The sequence below is a fragment of the Oryx dammah genome, unplaced genomic scaffold (assembly GCF_014754425.2).
Source record: "Oryx dammah isolate SB20612 unplaced genomic scaffold, SCBI_Odam_1.1 HiC_scaffold_20, whole genome shotgun sequence".
NCBI classification, from domain to species: Eukaryota; Metazoa; Chordata; class Mammalia; order Artiodactyla; family Bovidae; genus Oryx; species Oryx dammah.
In genome coordinates this window covers 34335291-34354742 of record NW_024070204.1, presented here as the reverse complement: position 1 = coordinate 34354742, position 19452 = coordinate 34335291, and the positions used below count along the sequence as shown (strand labels likewise).

The window sequence follows — 19452 nt, the reverse complement described above, 5'->3', positions numbered from 1 at the left end:
CCTACATTGTTTGTCCGTTTCTTTTTTTTTTTTTTGGTTTTACCAGTTTATTGCTACCAACCCGCCTCCTTCCATCCTCCTCGTGTGAGTGCTCAGTCATGTAACCCCGTGGACTGCAGCCCGCCAGGCTTCTCTGTCCGTGCATTTTTTCAGAGAAGAACGCTGGAGTGGGTTGCCATTTCCTTCTCCATATTTGCTATTTCTGTAACTGTCACCAACCTTAGTTCTTAGAACTTCACACTTCTATTGTCTTAAAGATTCATTTCTGAGATCTTCTTCTCCAGATATTGTTCTAAGACTGTTACTTTTCTGTTCTAAAAATCTTCAGTGAATTTCAGGTGCAAATTTATATACTCTATGATAACAATCATGTGTTAAAATACAAAGAGTAAAAGAAGACGTGCCAAAAGTGTTAATACTAGTTATCTTTGGGAATAGGATTATGTATCATTTTTTATTTTCTTTTTTTTGCTTCTTTTTTTAATGTAATAAGCATGTATCTTTTATAATTGAAGGGAGCCTCCAGTTTATTACATTTGTTTTTGATTGAAGGGTAATTGCTTTACAATATTGTATTGGTTTCTGTCATACATCAACACGAATCAGCCATGGATGTACCTATGTCTCCTCCCTCTTGAACCTCCCACCCCATCCCACCCCTCTAGGTTGTTACAGAGCCTGGGTTTGAGTTCCTAGTCATACAGCAGATTCCCATTGGCTATCTAGTTTACTTATGGTATTGTATATATTTCCGTGTTACTCTCTCCATTCGTCCCACCCTCTCTTTCCTCCCCCAACTGTCCCACGTCCATAGGTCTGGGGATCCTAAATTAAAAAAAAAAAAAAGGCCTGCAGGGTTTCCTTCTTGGCTTATTTTATAAAGTACAGCTTTTCTCTTCCCTCTTTTCCCACCATACTCTCCCATATCTAGTGGTCCTCAGAGTGTGGGCTCTGAACCGTTAGCATCAGCATCACTGAGATATTTGACACACAGGTTGTCAGGCACCCGTCCCAGACCGATTGGAATCAAACTCTGGGGATGGTGCTCATCAAAGAGTGCAAGTCCTCAGGTGACGCTGACACTCACTGCAGCTGGGGAGCCACTGTGCTTGCCTCTCTGCTCATTAGCTGTAAATTTCCTGCTCCATCCAAGCCAGTGTGTGTACTAGTGATCCGGAAGCTTTTCTGCACATTGAAGTCACCTCATCATCCTAAAAACTACTCATCCTGGCTCAGATCCCCCAGAGGCTCTGATTTTATTGGCATGGGATGTGACCTGGCCATGGGGATTTTTTAACTGCTCCTCAAGTGATTCTGCTGTGCGAGGTTTGTCAACCATTGTGCATACCTTTGCCTTTCACTCGAATAGCCCTTTCACAGGAATTCCTCACTCTTCACCTGTTTCCTGATCTCTACTTTTTTCTTTCGTGAAAACCTGTTCTCACACCCATTTAGGAATTCTTCTTTAATTATCCTCACCCACAAAATAAATAAAAATTTTAAAAATTTAGGCAATCTAGTTATTGGAGAAGGAAATGGCAACCCACTCCAGTGTACTTGCCTGGAGAATCCCAGGGACAGGGGAGCCTGATGGGCTGCCGTCTATGGGGTCGCATAGAGTCGGACACGACTGAAGTGACTTAGCAGCAGGCAATCTAGTCATCCTCACCTGCTCCATCAGCTCACTCCTTTATGATCCCTGGGATATCTGTGTAAACTGCTTCACAGATGGTCTCAAGTCGCATTATGAGTTCATAGTCCTAGTTGATGCCTCCTTGAAGACAGGAAGCTATTCTCTTTTCCTTTTTTTTTTTTTAGATCTCTCCCAGCTATGCTTCATACTCAGCACTTATGGTTGTGACAGATACTAAGATGGAAGTATGGCTATTTTGGAATACTCAGATAATTGTTGCTCTTTGGGTCTTTTCATTAGATTTTAAGATGTTTCTGTAATTTTTATTTTATTCTAGCTGCAACAGATCAACTTCATGAGCCTAATGCAAATAGTAGGATCATCCTTTGCTAACCTTCCAGATATTCATCAACTTCTACAACAGTCCCAGTCTGTACATTTGATGGGAAGCCAAGGATCAAACCCCACGAGAGGGAGTAATGATGTTGGAGACACCAGTAGAAATCTGAAGGAGAGATTTTTCATTAAACTACAACCCATGGGAGAATATGCCAGAGAGCCTGGCAAGAAGAGCCCACACTGCCATAAAGAAATTGTGCAATCCAGTGAAAATAGTAATGGAAACTTAGAGGTAATGCATTTTAAAATACCACTGAAGTTTTCCTCATAGTTTCAGTGGTTGGTTATTTGAGAAAATGAGTTATTTAGTAGTTATTATATTCCACCTACTCTAAAACATATTGAACAGTATTTACAAATAAGGAGTTTGTAATATATTTTAAAATTACATCATAGTTTTTCCTTTCTCTTCCAGAATGTTCCACATGGGAATGTTCCTTTTTGTCGATCAGAAGGTCAGCCCCAGAATAGAGGACTAACTCCAGCATCTCACAGCTTACCAACCACTTCTTTGTCTCCAGTCCCTGCTGGAAACAGTCACCTCCACCTTTTGTCCGCATCTTCTGCCATTCCAAAGACACCTAGACTTATCCCCACTGGAAATACTTCCAGACCTGGTGATGGTTTCCCTTTGCTTCAGTTTCAGCCCAAGCCTGAATTTAAGCCTATTTCCTTCCAGACAGAAAGAGTTCCTCAACTTCCCTTCAGTCCTCTGCCACAGCCTAGAGAGGCTTGGGGATTATCTGATTTCTCACAGCCTCCTTTGCCAAAGACAGCAATGGCCACTACTTCAGTGTCCCATTTGAATCTGAGCCAGTATAATACTGAAGCCATAAAAAAATCAGCTGAGCCGAAAAAATGGGCAGAAACAATAATTAAAGAAATCCCAACGCATGTGAACTTGGATCCGTGTGTTGGACAAGAAAACTTGACACCTCAACAGGACTCTAAAACATTTATGAAACCAGAAAAAATGTTTGATGTTAAACCAGGACCCTTTGAGATATCGTCTCAGAATTCCTCTGGACTTCCTTTATTGTACCTGCAACTTAAACCTCCTTACATGTTTTCTTCTACCTCAAGAGCATCCATTACAGTTCCATCAATACCTATTAGAACCATGGCAGAAGAAAGAAAATGCCCAAGATTATCACTACTTCATTCATGTCTAGGCCCAGAAAATATGGTAATGACTTTTGCGGAGTGTTGCAAAAGCACATTCCTGCATTTTTCATAGCATAAATGTATACTCAATGAAAAGCTTTAACACATTTATTTTTCAAAAAATAATGCTTCTGTTACTGGAAATAATATACAGATTTGATTTAAACTAATAATTGGGTATCTTACAGGTTTTAAGGGCTTCCCAGGTGGCGCTAGTGGTAAAGAACCTGCCTGCCAGTGCAGGAGACATAAGACTCATGGGTTTGATCCCTGGGTGGGGAAGCTCCCCTGGAGAAGGAAATGGCAACCCACTCCAGGATTCTTTCCTGGAGAATCCCATGGACAGGAGCCTGGGGGGCTACAGTGCATGAGATCACAGAGTTGGACACGACTGAAGCAATTAAGCACGCACAGAGGTTTTAGGTCTTTCTTGTACATCAGTACCAGCGTTTTCTAGACTCTTTCATAGATATGTCTGAGATCCTGCTCAGAGAAGAAATAAGTAAAATAATATGACCAGTATTCTTATTTATACGTGTAGGGGAGTGTGTGTATGTGTGTGTGTTTCTGTCTAGAGTGAGAGAGCATTGTTTGAGGTTCCTAGCAATTGTAATATGATTTCCTTCAAATCTATTACAGGTTAAAATTGTTAAATAGACCCAGATCTGTAAGTAGTTTTACTTATTAAAAAAATGTTTCTTTTTTTAAATACTCAAAACACAAAGATTAAATCTTTATAAACCCACCAAGTCCTGTTTAAAGTTGTAACCTTTGATTAATGAGATTCAGACTGTTCAGGTTCTACTTCTGTTAAGTCAGTATAGTTGAGTAATTCATTCTCTGGTACCCTTCTAAGTTTCTAAAATGATACTGGGAAAAGAAGTGGTCATTCCTTAGAAAAAATACTTATCATGCTTCCTTTTCTTCTGAACATATTATGAACAAAAGGAAAGAACTGAAGGAGTAAAGAAGTATATGTTTTTGGAAGGTTTTAAAGACTTTTTAAAAAAATTAGAATAGTATAATAAACCCCCAAGTTATACCATCACCCAACAACAGTCGTTACCAACGTATTGCTTATTTGTTCCATCCATAATCTCCACCCCTGTGCATCCTCCCAGTTCCAAAGAATTTTAATTCCAAGCTAGGCATTATTTAACTTAATTTGTAATTGTAAGAAGTAAGATTCTTAATATGAAAAAGAAATTAAGAAAATGAGAACTTCTAGAAAAATTTCTGAAATGCTCAGTATAAAGTTTCAGAAATGATTTCTAAAATCATTTATACTTTAAGATCTGGATGCTCATTGTACTTGTTAACTTTGACATGTTCTGTCACTTGTACATCTTAGTTTAAACAAACGTTTCTCTCAGTTTTTATTAACATGTTGTCTAGTTGACATGTTTGTGATTTTAAATTACTGTCCTTTTGTTTCTTTTCTATAGTACCAAAAACCACAACTTATTCCACTTGAAAACCTCATTGCATTTCAACAAAGGCAACAGTACTTGACACATAACTTCTTTGAACAAGGTGATCCTGGACATCTCCAGCTTCTAAAGGCCAAAATAGAATCATCTGAATTGAGACAAGGGAAGGACAGTAAAAAAAGGCAAGTTTTAAGTGAAATTTTATTTGAGCATATACCTGCAAACATACCGACAAGCTTATTATCAGTGACAATAATACAGTTAAATAGATGGAAATTATCTGGTTCAACCTCAGCCTATACATAATTGCATATTCACTTTCCTTGTCAAGTATCATGCATTTGAATACATCTTGTGATGAGAAAAATTCCTATAATGTGAGAGACAAATACTAGTATTTTTTACATGCTATTAAAACCAGGAGCTGACTGTGGCTCAGATCATGAACTCCTTATTACCAAATTCAGACTCAAATTGAAGAAAGTAGGGAAAACCACTAGACCATTCAGGTGTGACCTAAATCAAATCCCTTATGATTATACAGTGGAAGTAAGAAATAGATTTAAGGGCCTAGATCTGATAGATAGAGTGCCTGATGAACTATGGAATGAGGTTCGGGACATTGTACAGGAGACAGGGATCAAGACCATCCCCATGGAAAAGAAATGCAAAAAAGCAAAATGGCTGTCTGGGGAGGCCTTACAAATAGCTGTGAAAAGAAGAGAGGCGAAAAGCAAAGGAGAAAAGGAAAGATATAAGCATCTGAATGCAGAGTTTCAAACAATAGCAAGAAGAGATAAGAAAGCCTTCTTCAGCGATCAGTGCAAAGAAATAGAGGAAAACAACAGAATGGGAAAGACTGGAGATCTCTTCAAGAGAATTAAAGATACCAAGGGAACATTTCATGCAAAGATGGGCTCGATAAAGGACAGAAATGGTATGGACCTAACAGAAGCAGAAGATATTAAGAAGAGGTGGCAAGAATACACGGAAGAACTGTACAAAAAAGATCTTCACGACCCAGATAATCACGATGGTGTGATCACTCATCTAGAGCCAGACATCTTGGAATGTAATGTCAAGTGGGCCTTAGAAAGCATCACTAGGAACAAAGCTAGTGGAGGTGATGGAATTCCAGTTGAGCTATTTCAAATCCTGAAAGTTGATGCTGTGAAAGTGCTGCACTCAATATGCCAGCAAATTTGGAAAACTCAGCAATGCCCACAGGACTGGAAAAGGTCAGTCTTCATTCCAACCCCAAAGAAAGGCAATGCTAAAGAATGCTCAAACTACCGCACAATTGCACTCATCTCACATGCTAGTAAAGTAATGCTCAAAATTCTCCAAGCCAGACTTCAGCAATACGTGAACCGTGAACTCCCTGATGTTCAGGCTGGTTTTAGAAAAGGCAGAGGAACCAGAGATCAAATTGCCAACATCCGCTGGATCATGGAAAAAGGAAGAGAGTTCCAGAAAAACATCTGTTTCTGCTTTATTGACTATGCCAAAGCCTTTGACTGTGTAGATCACAATAAACTGGAAAATTTTGAAAGAGATGGGAATACCAGACCACCTAACCTGTCTCTTGAGAAATCTGTATGCAGGTCAGGGAGCAACAGTTAGAACTGGACGTGGAACAACAGACTGGTTCCAAATAGGAAAAGGAGTACGTCAAGGCTGTATATTGTCACCCTGCTTATTTAACTTCTATGCAGAGTACATCATGAGAAACGCTGGACTGGAAGAAACACAAGCTGGAATCAAGATTGCCGGGAGAAATATCAATAACCTCAGATATGCAGATGACACCCCCCTTATGGCAGAAAGTGAAGAGGAACTAAAAAGCCTCTTGATGAAAGTGAAAGAGGAGAGTGAAAAAGTTGGCTTAAAGCTCAACATTCGGAAAACGAAGATCATGGCATCCGGTCCCATCACTTCATGGGAAATAGATGGGGAAACAGTGGAAACAGTGTCAGACTTTATTTCTGGGGGCTCCAAAATCACTGCAGATGGTTACTGCAACCATGAAATTAAAAGACGCTTACTCCTTGGAAGAAAAGTTATGACCAACCTAGATAGTATATTCAAAAGCAGAGACATTACTTTGCCGACTAAGGTCCGTCTAGTCAAGGCTATGGTTTTTCCAGTGGTCATGTATGGATGTGAGAGTTGGACTGTGAAGAAGGCTGAGTGCTGAAGAATTGATGCTTTTGAACTGTGGTGTTGGAGAAGACTCTTGAGAGTCCCTTGGACTGCAAGGAGATCAACCCTGGGATTTTTTTGGAAGGGATGATGCTTAAAGCTGAAGCTCCAGTACTTTGGCCACCTCATGCAAAGAGTTGACTCACTGGAAAAGACTGTGATGCTGGGAGGGATTGGGGGCAGGAGGAGAAGGGGACAACCCAGGATGAGATGGCTGGATGGCATCACGGACTCGATGGACATGAGTCTGAGTGAACTCCGGGAGATGGTGATGGACAGGGAGGCCTGGTGTGCTATGATTCATGGGGTCGCAAAGAGTGGGACACGACTGAGCGACTGAACTGAACTGAAGGAATTCTTTCCTGGCATTCAGTAGGCTGGAGGTTTCTTTTACCTTTTTCTTGAACAGGATGAGCAGTCATCTTTTGCAGCAAATATTTGGTATCATGAAATATTCTATATACTGTTCAATACACTGACATAATGTTTATTGTTATTCATCTTTTGCAGCAAATATTTGGTATCATGAAATATTCTATATACTGTTCAATACACTGACATAATGTTTATTGTTATTCATCTTACCATATCTTCCAGACTCATACAGAGCACAGTGGTGTGAATTGTTTCAGGGCACTAAGAAATGTGCATGTGAAAAGCAAGGCCGTGACTTTCCATGAAGAGCATATGTAGTGTTTCATTAATAATGGATGCTCGAGACATGTATTCATGGTGGATTTTTACTTAGTCTAGAAAATATTTTTTAAAATTTCATGTTTATCAGACCCTAAAATCTACTACCAGGGCTCTCTTTCCAGAAATGGTTCTTTCCTTCCATATTTTCTAAGTAAACCCTCTTCAAAGTAAGTTTTCCCTGTAGGTTTTTGGGCCTTCCTTCCTCCTCCCTGGGGTTCCCTCCTTGGAGCCTGAGTTTGCCTGACTTCTTTAAATAGGTCACTGGTGGTATCTAATAGGGTTTCCATGACCAGCTTCAAATCTGCCGAAAAGAGAATTTGAAAATTACCTGAAATGTGTAACTCTAACCTGAGTTTCCCATGACTAACAGAAAAGTCAGTTCAGTAGTGGAGGAACTAGAAATAACTTTCTTGTGTCCCTGACTTTTGCTTTTATTTATTCTATCAGAATATCTTGCTAATTTAATTAAATGCCACTGAAAATAATCTATTGACATAATTTTCATAACTGTCTTCCTATATAGCATGATACAGATGAAAAACTGATGTTCCTAAAATAGTAAAAATATGCTTTACACTGTGATTTTTAACAGACAAAGACGACGAGCTGAAAGAGAACTGCAGGAAGAAAGATCAGAGAAACTAAGGAGAAAACCAGGTGTGACTTTCCAGCTGGAGGACATCATCATTAATGGCAACGATTCAGAAGTAGCTGTGAAGCCCCAGGTACGGAAACTAGCGTGCATTCTTCCCTGGTCTGTGTGTGCACAGAGCTCAGATTATCTGTGGTTTATTTAGTCATCTGATTGCCAGAAGCTTCTGATTGTGACTAGGAGGATCTTAACAGCATGTTGACCAGAGGCGTATTAACACCTTTATGTTACCCAAACATTATCAACCAGAGACGTTTGAACATTTACTTACATAACAAATCGCTGGCCACAGGCATTAGTTTCTGCAAGAATCCCCTGGTCAATAATGTGTTAACATCATTAAGTACAAAAGTCCTGAGTGCATCCGTCCATACAGAATAGGCATAAAGTGATGAATATGAAAAGCAACTTGTTGGTAAATCAGAAACTGTAGTTTAGATCATCTGCTTCTGTGACTTGGTATTTTTTTCTGTGACAGCTTAATGCAGATTGTGGGTTTATCCTGTGATAGCTTCACCCATATCTTTTAGATGCCTCTAGAGTTTCCCCAACATAGGTTTTTTATACAGCTTCTATTTTATGTCAGATCTTTGCAAACATTGCTTCTAAATTTGGTGACTATTTACCTATATATGCAACAGGAGATTAAATAAAACAGAAGTAGTTTTGTTTACTTGAATCTTAGTACTCTTTCAGTAAGTCCTCAAGATCATGTCTGGCGGCACTTAGTAAAGTGTCGAGTCCTTGAATAGTTTTGATACTATTTGAGAGTTAAAGCTAGTCTTCAGGAGAAAATTGCATATTGTAATTTAGTAACTGCATTGAATTGGTAATGCTCTTTTTTGTTGCTTGATCTGTGAATTTCATGAACACCTGTGGAATTACTTTGATAGAATAAATAATTTGATAGAATAAATAAATATTTCTAGAGTTATAAGATTTGCAACTAACCCCCCCCCAAATCAACATTCCTCATAGCTATTGAATATTTTTTTTCAAAATAATATATGTCTTTGAGTTAGTCATAAATTGACCATGTGGGATTCATTTAGGAGCAACAAGAACATCCTGGTTCCCAGCCTTTGGAAGACTTTGACATTCCTTTTGGTATGTATATGCATGATTAGTGTCATGTCTCCATTCAGAGTTAAAATCAGCTTTCTAAAAATATGCTTATGAGACCAAGCAGTTTTCATGTTGTCTTTGACAGGATGATGTGTATGTCTGTGTGTGTGTGTGTGTGTTTTGCTGTGTTATCCATTAGCGCAGTGGTTGACAGACTGTGACCCAAAGGCCAGACCTGGACCACACCTGTCTTGTTTTGTTTTTAACTTTTATTTTAGATTGGACTACAGTTGATTTACAATGTTGTGTTAATTTCAGTTGTGTGTGTGTGTGTTAGTCGCTCAGTCGTGTCCAACTCTTTGAGACCCCATGAACTGTAGCTCGCCAGGCTCCTCTGTCTATGGAATTCTCTAAAATACTGTGGGTTACCCACACTTGTTTTGTAAATCAAGTTTAATTGATGCCCATTTATTTACATATTGTCTATGACAGCTTTCACATTGCACCAGGGTTCATTTGTTGCAAAAGGGACCATATGGTTCACAAAGCCTAAAGATTTATTATCTGGCCCTTTCCAGAAAGAGTTTATCCACCCCTACAGTAGAGCAATGCAATTAGTTAGAATCTCAAATAAGATATTGATATATGAGGCCCAAAAGGAAACTATGGGAGAAAATGCTTGGAGTCAAATTAATCATAGAAAATACATATACATTAAAGGAATTCGTTCAGAGAAGAGGACTTGTTTATACGTTGTAAATTCTTTTCCTTCTTGAATTGATCGACTCATTTCTTGCCTTTGAATGTATGTGTTCCCCCAAAGCTTTCTCCCCAGTGTTTTTCACACATGTACACACAAATGCTGTTGTACCGCTAGGCTTATTCACTGTCAAAACTTCAGCTTTTAAATTATTTTGGTGACACTCAGATACACACCTACCCTGTGTCATCTTTCTTTGCTACTTTCTCCTTAAATTCAGCATGTCCACAAGAATTACCTGGTGACCTCATGGTTAGGATTCCAAACTTTCATTGCCATGGCCCAATTTCAGTCCCTGATTGGGAACTGAGATCCTGCAAGCCACGCAAAAATCAAAAAAGTCAGATTTTAAACTGGCATTTTCCTGTCGTTGATATGACCATTCATTTGATTGGTCAAGATTTTTACCTTGAAGTCACCTTAGATCTGTTACCCTATTCCTTCACTTGACCCTTGACTTGGTGCTCCCTCCATTCCTTGGTGCCTCCGCCCAGCATCAGGCCTCTGTGTGCCAAGATGTCATCGCCTTACCCGCTTAGCTTCCATCTCTCAGCTTCCTAATCCATCTGGTGTTCTTGCTCCCCATTCTCTTATCTTAAAACCCTGTTCTCTTTCATTCTTAATAACATTCTTTCTCCTTACAAAGGTAATATTATGTATTAACTGGAGAAGATTTGGAAAATGCAAATAGTATTCTTTTGGGTTTATTTTCAAAATATCTGTACTCACATGTATCTATAAATATATCTCTATATCTATCCATATGAAAGACAGTGTTAGTCTCTTACGTTGTGTCTGACTTTTTTGTGACTCCTTGGACCTAGTCCACCAGGCTCCCCTGTCCAAGGGATTTCCCAAGCAAGAATACTGGAGTGGATTGCCATTTCCTCCTCAAGGGGATCTTCCTGATCCAGGGATCGAATCCAGGTTTCCTGCATTGCAGACAGGTTCTTTATCACTGAGCCACCAGGGAAGCCCTATCTATCTTTATATCTTTATATAAATAATACCTCCTCTGGTTGTTTATAACTTACTTGTTTTTACATACTAGTATTAAGGTATTTGGGCATCCCTGGTGGCTCAGTGGTAAAGAATCTGCGTGCCAATGCAGGTGACGCAGATGTCACCCTTGTTGTCTCAGGGTTTTTCCTGAACTCTGACTACATGGAAAGATCGGACTCCATGCTGTTGCTCTCCCTTCCCCTGGAGGTGGGTGTGGGCAGGGCTGACATTTGGTTTCTCTGGTGAGCAGCACCCTTCTTGAAACTGTCTAGGGCCCTGCAGGGCTCACCTCATTAGCCCAAAGGCAGATATGATCAAAAGGGGCTCATCAGGAATAACAAAACATGCTCCTACCGCTCAGGAACTTCCAAGAGCTTAAGGAATTCCGTGCCTGGAACCAAGGACAAAGACCAGCTATATGTATTTTTCATTATACTACCATGTGCCAGCATTGATACTCTTTCATTCTACTTAGACTCCCTGGGTGATGTCCCAGAAAAATCCACCTCTAAACCCAAACTCCCGTAATAGTGTTCGGACTTTGATTCTGCTTCCTGTTGATCTTTCCCTCCAGGGTAGAAATTACAACTCTGAATTCATTATCCCTCCCCCACCAGCTGGTTTATCCTCCTGTGATCTCTGTCTCCATCTGTGTCACTGCTGACTAAACCCCGAAACACACGCTGTTCTGAATTCTGCTTTCCCCTCCCCATCTCATCCAGTCAGCAGCCAGTTCTTTCTTTCTTTCTTTTGTCCTTATTTCTTTCCTTTCTTTATAATTCCTAAATTCATCCCCTCCCTGTTATTCCTCACCATTATTGCATGTGTATTTGAACTGCTGCAGCAGCCTCACCTATCTGACTGCCTTTCTTTAATTTTATCCACTCGAATTTATTTTTCACACACTGGCTGGGGTGGTTTTTCTAGAACACGAGTCTCACCATATGGAGAAGGAAATGGCAGCCCACTCCAGTATTCTTGCCTGGAGAATCCCAGGGACAGAGGAGTCTAGTGGGCTGCTGTCTCTGGGGTCACACAGAGTCAGACACGACTGAAGCGTGGCAGCAGCAGCAGTCTCACCTTATCATTTCCCTGCCTAACAACTTCTACTGGATCTTCATCAGCCAGAATAATAGGTTTCTAGCCTGGACATACAGAGTCTTCGACAATTTTGGTTTTGATTCCATTGAACTGTCTGTGAGGGTCAACTTAGATACCACTTCACTCAGAAAGTCCATTTTGATATCTTGACACCGCATACCTCACCTCCCTTGAAGTAGGTACTCTGTTTCTTGGCTCCTGGTGATATATTGGCTTCTCAATGCTTGTATCCAATGTTTTGTTGTTATATTTAAGAAAAGCTCCAAGATGATGTTAATACTTCCGCTGGATTGCATTTCATGGCCTCTGTGAAAAAGAAAGCTAAAGAATGTCAGGATGCAAGTACAAATACAGACCCGGGTAAAATTCTATTTTACTTTAATTTTTAAAATTCATATATTTTTAACCTTTAATATAGCCTACTTTTTTTTCAAAACAATAATTTAAGGGCAATTTGAAATTGTTAGTTTCTCATCCCAGGTTCTTGTTCCTAACCCTGGTATATATTTTACAAATTTTCAACTGAATTTATGATAACTTTATTAAAATATAATAGATACTTGTTTAAAAATGCCATGGACTACATCATAAATCAGTAGAAATAGTATTTTTAGTTTGGGTTCTCTATGCCATAATTGACTTTACTAGAATTTCATGCCTAAGATTGAGAGGCCTGAAGTTGAGTTTGAAGAGGAGGACTAGGCTGGGTTTAGTGTGGGAAGAATAGATGTAACTGTGACCAGAAATAGAGGGAATACATGTTGGAGGAACTCATGTTTGGAATTTTGCCTGATAAGCTTCTTCATTAATGTAATGAATGAATGTATTAGGTGGCCTCCGGTGTTTTTCTCCTACAAATGGTGCTCCCGTGAACAACTTCTTGCAAAGAACCTTTTTTCCCTCTTGCGGTCATCACTGTGATTTAGTTAATAACTTTTTTACCCTTTACCAATCCAGTTGATTAAAATAAAAAGCATCTGTTATTTTAGTTTTTATTTCTTTCTGAATGAGGTTGAGCATGTATAAGATTGTTTTTTAATAAGATATTTTTTTGATACAAATGTTCAGTGTGCATTTGCGAAACATTCTTGAATGGATCTTTGAGAAAGTCTGGAAGCACTTTGCTGCTCTGTTGTCTCCTAAAGTCAGCAGCTATTTGCTGAAAGTTTGTTATTCATCCAGATGATCAGGCCCAAAATATAAATAGTAATAAAATTAAAATTAATTAAGAAATTAAATTCTTAAGCTGTCAGTCTAGTTTTCTACCACTTTTTATGCACAATATATAAAGAAATCTATGCTTGTATATTTAATTTTTTCTGTGGTTGTAAAGTCCCTTTTCTGTTTTCTCTTTTTGTCACAAATCTCCTCATTGATATCAAGAAGCTGCTTCTCAAGAAGTTTCTGAATGTCATAAAAATCAACAAGTCATTTCTTCCATATCAGGTGTGATTTCTTTCTTTTTTTTCTGAGAACAGCATGACTAATTAAAGGTTATGTCTGTATGATGGCTAAAACAGGAGTTACCACCCCCTCATAAAAAAGCAGTTAAACCAAAAATTGATTTAATAGAGAGAAAATGGTTTTCATTTTTCTAGTTTTATGCTTGTCATGTGGTTTAAATTCAAGCCTGGGCACCAAGGTTTTGGTACTCAGTACTGCAGTGAGTTAGATTTTGCTTGTGAAACTTGAAAGTCATGTTCTATTAAAATGTGCTAGGAAATAAGATTAGAGTCACAGGACAAAGAGCACAGTTGGACTGGCAGTCTATGTGATGGGGTTCTTTACTGTTTTGAATAAGAAGCTGATGACTTCTATAGAATTAAGATATAAACCTTTTTAAGTGGTATGATTTAGCTACGGTCTCTATATATACTAAGAACCACTGAGTTATACATTTGAGTTATACATTTTTATATATACATACATATATATACACTCATGCACATGTATATCTTATACATTTTTAAAGGAGGTGAATTATGCCTCAATAAAGCTGTTTAACCAAATAAACAAACAAGAAGCAGTGTTGAAAGTAAAAAAATTTGCTATGATTAATTTCCTAAAATCTGGTTTTATTGAAATGTTAAACAAAAATGACTTAGTATATCTGAAATGGAAAAAGGAAATTGTAGCATTTTCTTGGTATGACTTAGATATTTCCTTATTCTTATGAATCAGTCATATGAGAAAAACTGTAGTCAGTCTACATTCAATTATGAATTAGTCTAGATTAAATATAATCTTGCCACTAGAGTAGAATAGAATTTTCTTTATTTATACAAATAAACTTCTACTTAGATTTTCAACAAGTACTTTTAATGTTGTTTATTGCTAACTTGTTCTTACAAAGTTAATGATGTAGAACTATTTACAGGAATTTTTTTTTACTATCTTGATTTTTAGAACATGAAACTTTGAATGTTCCTCAACTTTTGGCTCCAGATATATGTCTAAATCTCAGACTTCCCACTGAAATATCAGAGAAACCTCTGTCACCTTCAGCATCTGATATGGTACTAAATTTGAGAGTTTTAATAATACCTTTGTGCTAAAATTTATCGCGGTCATCTGCATTATTCAGTTGTATAGATGAAATAAGGCCAAAAAGTCTCACCTACGTAGATTTGTTGGAAAGGTCAAAATTTAGTTTAATATTTAAATGTTATGCCTCCAGATATTGTAAACTAAGACTATAACACATAATTCTTGCAGTTTTCCCTAAGTTAGGCTCATGTAAGCTCTTACAGCCTTGAGAATTAAACCTTTTTTGGGTAAGGATAGGGTGGAATGGCCATGTAAATAAAAGGAAGGTAACCCTCTTTGATTTTATATGTTTTGGCTCAGGTTGGACACACTTACATAAATGTGATTGACATTGAAGCTGATGATCTACAGGAATTACCTGTCAAGGAAGAGCCTTCAGATAATATCAAGCAACACAGTGATTGTCTAGAAGTCCCATCTTCTGCAGAATTATATTACATGGCAGCTTCAGTTACTAATGCTATTCCCCCAACTCTTGACAATCTGAAGAGTAAAGGTAATAATTTTTCCTACTTTTAAAATAAATTTAAAACATTTTTGAAAACTTCTTTAATATAGCATTGTTATCCCTACTCTTGTCTCTTAGCTCTCCTCCTCCAAATCCACTATAGTTTTAGATGTTTATATTCACATTTAGAAATGTTCTGTTAATCTTTTCAATACTTTATTTATAAGTTTAGAATCAGTCTTTGTATGCTTTTCATATTCTTGGTAGAATCTGCCTATTCCGCTGTGGATTTATTTTTTAAACCTGCGAAAGTGTCTCCATCCTGTCTGGGAGGAAACAGCTGGAGAGCAGGCAGTACAGAAGTGAAGGAGCCTCGTGTCATCTCACCTCTACCATCAGACATACGGCAGGACACAGGTGAATTTCCTACCCTGGGACTGAAATATAGTCATTACTTATATTTGTTTAGTCATTCGAATTTTTTAGGGTTTTTTGTTGAACAATTCGATCTTCACAAAATCTCTATGGAGTCAAGTAGGACAAGCGTCATAAGCCTCATCTGACCATCTCTTCATTCACTGAGCACCAAGTTAGGGGCAACATGTAGGGACCAAAGAAGGGAGTAACACCAGGCTCTCTGCCTGTGGGCTCACATATGGCGGAAAGGAAAGCGGAAAAGTAAAGAGGTGACTAGAGTACATGACGGCATGGTACGTGCCATCATGGTGATAAGGATGAGACTGTTGGGGAATACAGCATCTAATCCATCTCTGGGAAGGACTGAGGCTATGTATGGAGAGACACCTAAATGGAATCTTAACAGTAGGACTGAGCAAGAGAAAGCTGCAAAGAATAGATCACACAGATAGAACAGATCCTATGATCACCCAGGATGCTAAGTCTGAGAAAATGAAAGTTCAGTGTGCTTGGTGTTTTTCTGTTTTAAAGAAATAGCAAGAGAAGAGCTGGATAGGAAGGCCTAGGAAAGACAATGCCATTGTCTCTCATTCCAAGGCATTTGAACTTTTAAGGTGAAGGCATTAGAGAAATGCTGAAGGATTTCAGGTGGAAAAGGAACCATATCAGATTTATGTTTTAAAAGATCTCTCTGAGGCCTTTGTAGAATTTGGATTAGAGAGGAGTGAAGTATTTAGAGATTGGGATTTCCCTGGTGGCTCAGACGGTAAAGCATCTGCCTACAATGCGGGAGACCCAGCTTCAATCCCTGGGTTGGGAAGATCTCCTGGAGAAGGAGATGGCACCCCACTCCAGTACTCTTGCCTGGAAAATCCCATGGATGGTGGAACCTGGTAGGCTACAGTCCATGGGGTCGCAAAGAGCCAGACATGATTTAGCAACTTCACTTTCACTTTCTTTCATACTGTTTGGTGTCCTTGGGTTGTGAAAGCTTTGGCTAAGCTGTGGTGGTAGGAATGAGGAGATGATTGGCAAGGGGATCATCAGTATTTGGTGTCACGTTGGAACTGAAGGAAGGAGAAGAACCTTGAATGCATTTCAGGCAGCTGGCTTGGGAAACTAGGTGAATGATAGTGCTGTTCCCTGAGCTGGGGAATCAGGAGGAAAGAGAGTAGAATGGCAGAAGCTGTGAGTTTAGTTTGATCTGCCTTTGGGACAGCCTAAATAAGATGACATCACTTTGCCAAATAAGAGACTTCACTTTGCCAACAAAGGTCCAGATAGTCAGAGCTATGGTTTTTCCAATAGTCATGTATGAATGTGAGAGTTGAACCATAACGAAGGCTGGGTGCTGAAGAGTGATCCTTTTGAACTGTGGTGTTGGAGAAGACTCTTGAGAGTCCCTTGGACTGCAAGGAGATCACACCAGTCAATCCTAAAGGAAATCAACCCTGAATATTCATTGGAAGGACTGATGCTGAACCTGAAGCTTCAATACTTTGGCCACCTGATGCGAAGAGCCAACTCATTGGAAAAGACCTTGATGCTGGGAAAGACTGAAGGCAGGAGGAGAAGGGAACGACAGAGGATGAGATGATTAGATAGCATCACTAACTCAATGGACATGGATTTGAGCAAACTTTAGGATATAGTGGAGAACAGTGGAGCCTGGCGTGTTGCAGTCCATGGGCTCGCAAAGAGTCGGACATGACTTAGTGACTGAAAACCAGAGTAAGAGCAGAAGAAGATGTTCAGGACACAGATAGATTTAGAACTGGAGCTCACAGAGTTGTTTGGATGTGAGAGGCAGCAGTGTGCCCGAGACCTCACCCAGAGAGGGTGGGTGGAGTGAGAAGAGCCGTGATCTGAGACTGGTGTCCTGGAAATACTGAAGGGTGAAAGGAGTGTGGGTTGCAGAAAAAAAGTCCAAGATGATGACTAAGAAGGGAGAGTGAGATAGGGAGGAGAAGACCCAGAGGCCAGAAGAAGTGTTTCAAATTAGGGACAAGAATCAGCTGAGTTCAAAAGTACAGAGAGTCATTGACTTTGATATATATTGGTCTTGAGAGGCTTAATGTTTGCCTGAGATCCCACATAGAGGCAGTAAAGGCCTGCATTGGACCTAGCTTTTACTGTATGATGTTGGTTTTCAGGTAGAGTTTTAAAAAGTCATAAAGACTTTAAGGTTGCTTTTTGATGAAATGTATTTTTGTAGCAGAAGGTAAAAGTAACATTAACATTCAGATTTCATTGTAATGGTGCTTTGGGGTAACACTGTTATGTATTCTTATCTCACAGCAAAGACTAATCTCAGATGTCAAGAAGCTGAGGATATTTCTAAGTATATTAAATTAAAACTGATTTGGAAGAAGGGAATGTTATGTTGACTTAAAGTGAGGTCTTCAAGAAATTAAATCATTGGCATCTATTACAATTTCTTTCTTAATTGTAGTCAGTTCTGATATTACCTTTAATAATATTTAGATACTCTGAAGCCAGATTTTCACCTCAAGGAACCGAGCTCAAAGTCAGATGCTACAGAAGACTATCTTCTGTGGGAGGTGCTACGGGAAGTCCCCACCGCTCGCCGTGCGCCAAGCCCTGCAGCTCGCCGGCTGGAGCATCTCACGGCAAAGCTTCAGAAAATTGATGAACAGCTCTTAGCAATACAGAACCTCGCTGAAAACATAGAGCACAATTATCCCAGACACACAGTGCCAGACCGACACTGTATGAAGGTAGACTGTCTTTACTTGTTTATTTGTTAGCCTACTTACTAGATTTGTAGTGTGATATAATTTTAGACTCTTGATTTTTCAAAATAATGAGAAAGGGTTTCAAAAGCTGAGGTTTCTCAGCCTCCAGCATTAGTGACGTTTGGGCCAGGTAATTCTCTGTTGTGGACATCTATCCCATGCATTGCAGAATTTTAGTGGCATCCCTAGTCTTGACCCACTAGCTGTCAGTAGCGTTCCCTTTAGCGTTAATAACCAAAACTGTCTCCAGGCATTGACAAATGTCCTCTGAGGGGCAAAATCACTCCCCATGGAGAACCACTTAAGTATTAAGGTTTTAAGAATTGAACCCTCAACTTCTACCAGGAAAATAAATACATGAATTACAAAACCAGAACGTGGTTTTAGATAAATCCTGCTCTCAATTGAGTATCATTTTCTTCAGCAAGATTTTTATAACTCTGCAGACATTGTTGTCCTTACATTTTGAATTCTCAGTTTCTTTCAAACAGTTTATAGAATGGGATTAGTAGTCCTTAGAAGTTTTCTGTATCTTTAAAAAGCATGCATCATAAAGAGATTAATGTTTATGTATATGGTATATAATGGTAGTTAGACAAATAGAAAAGAAGTCTCTATTACTTATTTTATACAAATATCCTATCTTTTTTTAGGAAATAAAATTTATATAAAATAAAGATTAACAAATAGTAAAAATATTTTAAATGTATTAAAGCCTTATATTGGGAAATACAAATTACAGAAAATGTAAATTTGCAGAAAAAGAATTCCAGGTTACTAGAATGTTGATATTTTAAAAGATATATTTATTAGGATTATGGCATTTCTTTAAAATAAAGGTTTAGCAATTATTAAAAAGTTACGATTTAATATATGTGAAAATAATATATGAAGTAGGATTGCTGTTTTCGTTTTTTAAATTTTTATTCCAGTGTAGATGATTTACAATGTTGTGTTAGTTTCAGGATTACTATTAAGTAATGACATTATGGTGTTTAGTTGGTTGTTTTCCTTTTTGTTTTTAATCCAGGTTTAGATTTATTACATCCAAATTAACGTTGAGTGTTGAAATTGCCCCTAGAAGTCCGTATTCCAAGCAATCACTTTCAAAATCCCCTTCTCTTCTAGTTTATGTAAAGCCAGGTACGTTATTTCCACCTCGGTCGAGTCTTGATCCTGG

General features: G+C 38.6%; 1 protein-coding gene across 13 annotated transcripts in view; it reads left to right on the top strand.

Annotated features, from left to right (window-relative positions):
• Positions 1-19452, top strand: part of CPLANE1 (ciliogenesis and planar polarity effector 1) — a 106219-nt gene that overhangs the window by 50558 nt on the left and 36209 nt on the right. For 9 of the 13 annotated variants that reach the window (XR_005724767.1, XR_005724769.1, XR_005724768.1 and 6 more), the window contains exons 33-43: positions 1971-2264; positions 2448-3218; positions 4642-4808; positions 8117-8249; positions 9229-9283; positions 12360-12464; positions 13488-13550; positions 14511-14620; positions 14952-15147; positions 15367-15516; positions 18001-18254. Coding sequence is in view for 10 of the 13 variants with exons in the window: in XM_040262338.1 (XP_040118272.1) it covers positions 1971-2264; positions 2448-3218; positions 4642-4808; positions 8117-8249; positions 9229-9283; positions 12360-12464; positions 13488-13550; positions 14511-14620; positions 14952-15147; positions 15367-15516; positions 18001-18254 (2298 nt within the window). In the remaining 3 variants the exon portion in view is untranslated. The remainder of the gene's footprint in view (positions 1-1970; positions 2265-2447; positions 3219-4641; positions 4809-8116; positions 8250-9228; positions 9284-12359; positions 12465-13487; positions 13551-14510; positions 14621-14951; positions 15148-15366; positions 15517-18000; positions 18255-19452) is intronic. The other 4 variants (XM_040262348.1, XM_040262345.1, XM_040262342.1 and 1 more) reach the window with 2 other exon arrangements.